This window comes from Vigna unguiculata, chromosome 5, assembly GCF_004118075.2.
Source record: "Vigna unguiculata cultivar IT97K-499-35 chromosome 5, ASM411807v1, whole genome shotgun sequence".
In the NCBI taxonomy this organism is placed as follows: Eukaryota; Viridiplantae; Streptophyta; class Magnoliopsida; order Fabales; family Fabaceae; genus Vigna; species Vigna unguiculata.
In genome coordinates, this window is record NC_040283.1 from 43,351,937 (window position 1) to 43,359,059 (window position 7,123).

The 7,123-nt window shown below is 32.2% G+C and overlaps 1 protein-coding gene across 1 annotated transcript; it reads left to right on the forward strand.

Annotated features, from left to right (window-relative positions):
• The first annotated feature begins 1,208 nt into the window (after positions 1-1,208).
• Positions 1,209-2,455, forward strand: LOC114183586 (uncharacterized protein At4g22758-like). Its single transcript, XM_028070658.1, has 2 exons — positions 1,209-1,852; positions 2,020-2,455. Exons 1-2 carry the CDS (start codon positions 1,477-1,479, stop codon positions 2,214-2,216), a joined length of 573 nt encoding a protein of 190 aa, XP_027926459.1. The 5' UTR covers positions 1,209-1,476; the 3' UTR covers positions 2,217-2,455.
• The last annotated feature ends 4,668 nt before the right edge of the window (positions 2,456-7,123 follow it).

The following is a 7,123-nucleotide window of genomic DNA, read 5'->3' on the forward strand; positions in this document are numbered from 1 at the left end:
AAGGCAAATATTAAATGCTATTGAAATAATCATACATATAGCCATAAGTAGTGACAAAAGGTTAAAAAGAAATCACGATAAAAATAAAAGATCAAAGATCAAAAGTAAGCATGATATCAGTGAAAGATCAAAAGTGCTTGGTTTTGCTTCTGAGCTAGAAGTAAGAATCTAGCAACGGTTTTAGCATACATGCATGGTCTCCTACTAATGAATCATGGAATTCATATTCATATAAAAGTTGCTTCACCAAGTCAGTGCCTAAGGGAATAACCAATCTACTATTCAACACCAAGTGATCATGTATTGTATAATAATAGGGAGGAGAGGAGGTCTCTTAGCCTTAATCGACTGAATTCACTGAAGATTTGTCTTTAAGCGATTTTAATTGACTAAATGTTACGAAACTTCGCAATGCCTTCTTTTAGCTGGTTAAAATAACCAGAATGCAGAGCTAAGTTTCATACCTTTTACGTATATAAAATAAACTAATTTCCCAAAAACAAAATATTAAAAATCATCCATTCAATAAATTTACAATGTAAAAAACTTATTCCTGAAGTTATTCATCAGAGATTTAAAATCAATATATCACAGTTTAATTCCTTTATACTAAAGATTTTTTTTTTTTTTATAAAGAGTTAAAATCCTGAAGTGATGTTCCATTTTTTTATTGCATTATTTGTTGCTTAACGGGAATGATCAAGATCAGGTCTCTCGAGAAAACTTTAATAATAGGATTTCGCAAGGTAACTGTGGTGTAGAAATCTACAATGTAGATCTTGTATGCAAATACCCTTCTCCTCATACGTTAATTATTAGTTTTATGCGTACAAACACCCTCTAGATAATAAAAAATAATTTATGCCCTAAATTTCGATGTACCAAACTATACTACGACACTTTAAATTACACAATTTTTTTATTATGATTTAAATAGGGTTCAAGACCCTACCCTTGTCCGTATCCATCGTCCAGGAACGAAGCTTCCTAATATTCGCACGTTCAACTTTTTAAACCGTAAAATATCCACTCCACACATTAACCCCGCCACGTGTCGCTGAAACATTGGCTATCCCGTTCTCACATCTCAACTTGCAACCCACAAACCACGGTGGAAACAGTTGAAAACCTCCTGAACAGGTTACAGCCAGTGAAGTGTTGATCTTAAAAAGCCCTTTTGTTCGGTTCGGTTGAAGTATAAATTGGCATCAAATGAATCCAACCTCACTTTTCTAACCCCTCCTTTCATTCTCCCTTGTTTGGCTCATTGTTACACCTCTCTCGTTATGATAGCTCCCGGTCGGCGTCCACCGCCGATTGAGGTTAACCAAAAACCTAACAAACACAGCGTTATACAGCGCAGCCAAACGTGGTGGCAACCATAACGAGCATTTAAAATTCTCACTCTGCCCTTCATTTCTCTGTTTATTTTATTTTATTTTTTTCCCTGTGCTGCTATCCGGTGAGGTTAGGTCCATGCCACCCCCCAAGAGCAGCCGCAACGGCCAGTCCGAGAATCACCGGCGGAGAAGGTCATCCTCGTTCCATGCCCAGGCCGGCGTGTCCGTCGTTCAGCTCCGCCGTCGGAGTACGGTTTCCGACCTCCAGTCCCTCTCAAGCATCGCCGGATCGGCGCCGGATTGTCCCCCGAGACAGCCGCCGAAGATGCTGCTGAAGGTAGCCGTGCCGAGAAGCCTCTCGCCTGTGCAGGTGCTGATGACGCCGGAATCAACCGTCGGCGACCTCATAGAGGCGGCGCTGCGACAGTACGTGAAGGAAAGTCGCCGCCCAATCTTGCCGGCCAAGACAGCCTCCGATTTCGACCTCCATTATTCACAGTTTAGTCTAGAAAGTAGGTGTCAACAATCTCGAACAGAAAAAATTGCTTGCAATTTTCAAAATAATTTGATGTTTCATTTACGCTAGTTATTGAAATGAAATTTTAATTATAGATCGATCAGCACTGAAAGTATGTATAAACTATTTCATCTTCGATTTGATGATTATGCGTTGTTTCAGGTTTGGATAGGGAGGAAAATCTGATGGAACTTGGATCTAGGAACTTCTTTCTGTGTCCGCGAAAGCCTTGGACGACCTTGGAAGGTGTAACGACGCCGTTTGTGTCCTGTGCCAAAGAGGCGGAGAAGTTGAGGGAAAGTAGGGGTGGTGGTGGCGGTGGCTTTACTTGGTTCAAGCTCATGCAATTCATGATGTGATTGGTTGGGTAGTTATTGTTTCTTTGTTTGGATTGATTTTGTTTTTGTCCAGAACTATTATGACGTTAATTGTATAAAGAATAATAGGTTTTGGAGTGCAAAAAAAGCAAATTTGTAAAATTGCTAGTATGATTTTTCAACCCATTCATACCTTGGAAAGATATGAAGTTTTTAATTGTGTAAATTCTATGCGTAAAATTTTTTTACGTGATATTGTAGTGCAGTTGAATATTTATTTATGTACGTATTCAAATTTTACATATGAATTTAGATATTAAAAATATATCCCACTTTACTTTTTATTATTTTAGATTGTCTAGCTAATCATGACACTCTAATTGTATTCTTATTTTATTAATTAAAGGGTGTATTGTTTTGAATTATTAAAATACAAAACAAATCATCAATTGCGATTAATGTCTCTCACGTATCAGTATCACTTCTTCGTTTTACTATTTTACTTACTTATTTTCTATTATTAAAAATATTTTAGATTTTGTGTGATATCAAATGATATTCCTATCAGGTATTTATTTATTATTTTCATTAAAACTCCAATAGTTACCTATATTTATGAAAATAAAGTGATGAAGTGGAAATTATTAAAGAGAGTGATGATGATATTATTGAACACGTTTTCATATATAGAAGTATATAAATATTTTTTTTTACTATATTAACGGCAACTAATATCATTTTATATTAATCACCTTACATCTTAATACTTTGGGACAAATAAATAAACTAAAGAGATAAGATAATAGTTACATATTAAATAAAATAATTTTAAAATAAAAAATCAATTCAAAATATGCAACTTTCAAATAAAGTTAAATTACATATATGTTACCTATTTTGGGTTAAGTGTGTCAAATTGGTAATTCGTGATAAAAAAAGTGTCAATTGACTTTTCAAATAAGTTTAAGTGCACTAATCAAGTACATCCGGTTAAATTCTCACAAACAACGTTAAGATTATCACAAACAACGTTAAGATTATGGTGATGTGACAATACATAACGAATACGTGTTAATTACTAAAAAACATGTGAAAAAAATGTAGAGTGTTACGTTGTATTTAATCTAAATCATTTTTTGCCCTAAATCATTTTTGCCCGTTAGCATCTTCTTCTTCTCCTTTTCGTTTTTGGTTAAGAGTTGAAGAGGTGGTTTTTTGGGTTCGTGGTTCGGACCTCAAGAGGTGGTCTTCAATCAATTGTCTAATGTCTCGCGGTGAGGATTGTGCGTGTTCTTCATGGGGTTCACAAAAGAATAGTTTCTCCTCCCCTGTTTCGTATAGGGGTGTAGGTGGAACATCAATATGCTTTTGTGAGGAGGTTACAGTGTTGAAAGTAGGAATGTTAACGGGGAGGGTAAGATACGGGTAGTAGCTCCCCCGTACCCTACATATGGGACAAATATATGCATATGCCCTGTACGTACCCATATCCGTTGGGTATCCATAATGCGGGTACCTGCATAATTTTTTAATATCTACGGATACCCACGGGTATTTACAAAAAAATAAAAATAAATATTTAACAACATATTTTAATCAAATTCAAATAAAACCCAATACATAACATTTATAAATTTTAAACAAAGTCTAAATAACTCATTTAAATAGTGTTGAATGACAATTTACAAAAAAAATGATTTTTTTAAAACTAATTGATAAAAAACTATCTCATTCAAAATCAATATTGTTAATATTTTAATCATGTTTTTTTATTTTTTTATTTAATTTAAATTAAAGTATAGCGGGTATGAGTATCTACGGGTACATATATTATGGACTTGATTGATGCACTTAAATTTATTTAAACTTATTTGGAGACCAAATTGACACTTTTTTTTGTAGGGTACCAATTTAATACACTTCACCAAAGTGGATAATTAAACCTTAAAATAAACACAAAGTTTAATTAAACTAAACAACAATACAATAGTTTAAGGAATTTTAGATGTGTCATCCATTTTTGAATAAATATTCAAAGTTGTTATGAAATAAAGTGAATAATAGAGATAAGAGAGAATAATAGATAATAGAGAAAGAAACAATAAAGAATGGAGAATAGGGAGCAACTGATCTGTGTATTATTATTGATAGGAATAGTCCTATATATAGATACAACATAGTTAATATACAAATATTTAGATAAAGAGTAATGAATCATTTGAGTATCAATCATATGAGTAAATGTATCAAATCAATGGACAATCATTAATTCATTAATTCATAACACTCCCCTTTGAGTGTCCATTGATAAAAGAATGTGTCTCGTTAAAACCTTACTAGGAAAAACCCCTTGGGATAAAAAACCCTAGTGAAGGAAAAAGAGTACAACATTCTGTATTCTGTAATATAATATTGTTCATTACATACTCTATTTCTCCCCCTCATGTAAACTTACATTATTAAGGTGACGGAGTCCGAAATTGTGAATCATTTGCTCAAAAGTTCTCCTTGGCAAAAACTTCATAAATATACCTATCATATTTTCACATGAATGAATTTTTTGGATATCTATATCATCCTTTCAATTGAACAATACACTATTGTCTTCATATATGGTTGTTGATTCCATCTTTCTCGGGGATAGTCACGAGTTTCTTGCACATGTTGAATTATAAACCTTAACCAAACATATTCACAACTTTCCTCGTAATTTTGTATGATTAGATAATGTTGCTACTATGGTTTGTTTCATATACCTTCATGAAACCATTGTGCTACCACATGTGAACAAACATCTTGTTAGTGATCAACCATTGTGATATTGTAAGAATATGTAAAATAACATGCATATTCATAACCCATTGGTTTGAATCTGAATCTTTTGGATGGAATAAGCTCATATTCGTAGTACCCTTAAAGTAACGAAGTATATGTTTTACTCAAAACCATTTTCTTCTTGTAGTTGAAGAACTATATCTTGCTTAACAAATTTACAGCAAATGTAATATTGAGTATAATTAGCAAGATACATTAGTGTTTCTTAACACTAAGATATGATGCTTCTAGACCAAGAAGATCTTCATCATTTTCTTAAGGTCTAAGAATAGTCTTTATCAACATCTAACAACCTCACACTTATTGGAGTGTATAATAGATATGACTTGTCCATTTAGAACATTTTAAGCACCTTAATTATATAAGTCTCTTGATGTATAAAAATACCATTATTTAAATACTCAATTTCTAATCTAAAATAAGAATTTTCCCTTCAAAGATCATTCATCTAAAATTATTTCTTTGAGGAATCAATTGCCTTTGTGAGCTCATTAGGAGTTCCAACGATGTTTATGTCATCTACATAAACAATATTTATAGCAAATTCATTTTTGAATTTTTTCCATACAAATACAAGAACAAATAGGATCATTTCTATATCCTTCTTTTAATAAGTACTCAATAAGATGGTTATGTCACACACGTCCTGATTGCTTTAATCAATAAAAGAGCATGTTCAATTTTATTAAATAACCCTCTTTAGAATTTGTCTTGTTGGACAAATAAAATCCTTCAGGGATTTTCATATAAATATGATTCTCAAAAGAACCGTACGAATAGGTTGTAACATCATCCATTAGATGTAAATGCAAACTTTGTTATGCAACTAGGATAATCGAATATTGCAATGTTGTTGCATCCAATATTAGTGAATATGTTTTTTCACAAATCAATACAAGGTTTTGTGAACAACCTTGAGCAACCAATTGTGCTTTGTATCTAACAATTTCATCATTCTTAATTTGATTTTTGCGCAAAAATCCATATGTACCCAACGAGTTTCACAACTTCAGGTGTGCGAACTATACGTCCAAAAACCTTTCGTTTAGCAAGAAAATATAATTATGCTTATTTGCATATTATTTTAGTCAATCTTTTATTTGCCGACAATTTTTAATAATCATTGCTTATTGATCCTCATTGTCATTCATAGCATTCATCGCTATGTTATAAGTAAAAGTTTCGTCAATGTTAACTTCATTTTGGTTCCATATTATGTGATTCATGACATAATTTATTGAGATCTCATCATTTTTAACAATTTCAGGTACCTGAGGTTCTTCTGAAGTCGAACCATTAATTATGTCAAATGATTCTTTTGGGATTTCAACATTTTCGATTATGTCATTTTGCATTTTAGCTCCCTTTCTCATTCAAGAGTTTTTATCTTTGGAACCAATAGGTCTACCACGCTTCAAACGTGTCCACATGAGTTTTTCAACCCTTTTTTTTTCGCATCATAATAATTGATCATGTCAAACAAGGCAATCATTTTGTTTTGTAAACTTCTGGTTTACCATGACATGCATTTCAATTGTACTAATAAACTTGTAGTACAAACTATAAGAGAATGTTGATAATTTCTCCAATACACTTTCTTTTTCAACTCAATCATAGATATATAGAGATATTTCATATCTTTTTCATTGTTTGTCTCAATTTAATATCCATTTAGACAAATAACATTGAAACTTAATAAGTTTCTATTCAACTTCTTGGTAGAAGTATAATAGCTCTTCTAGAGTCTTCAAATATATTTGTAGTACTATAAATAATACTAACATCGATCTCTCACATTATCAAACAAGAGAAAAATTTATTACTCTTGAGAATCGTATAAGTTGTTGCACTATCAATAAGACACATATCTTTTGGTACTAGTGCAAACATTCATTTTTCATATAAACGTAAATATCAATATGAGATTTTTTTTAACACTTTCGTAATCAATGAGGTGATCAATGCTTCCATTTGCTTTAGCAAAGAAAATAATAATATCAAGATGAGTAGCATCCATATGGCCATAATCAGAATCACCATCTTCATAAGCAAAATGTGTTTTTATGCTCTTCTCATTATTTGTAAGATGCTTTGGTGTACAATAAGTACAACTC

What these genes read in the sequence shown, in the direction of transcription:
- LOC114183586 (XM_028070658.1), top strand. Translation starts at nt 1,477, where the DNA reads ATGCCACCCCCCAAGAGCAGCCGCAACGGCCAGTCCGAGAATCACCGG. An exon ending in TTCACAGTTTAGTCTAGAAA is followed by an intron (nt 1,853 to 2,019) that starts GTAGGTGTCAAC and finishes GCGTTGTTTCAG; the next exon opens with GTTTGGATAGGGAGGAAAAT.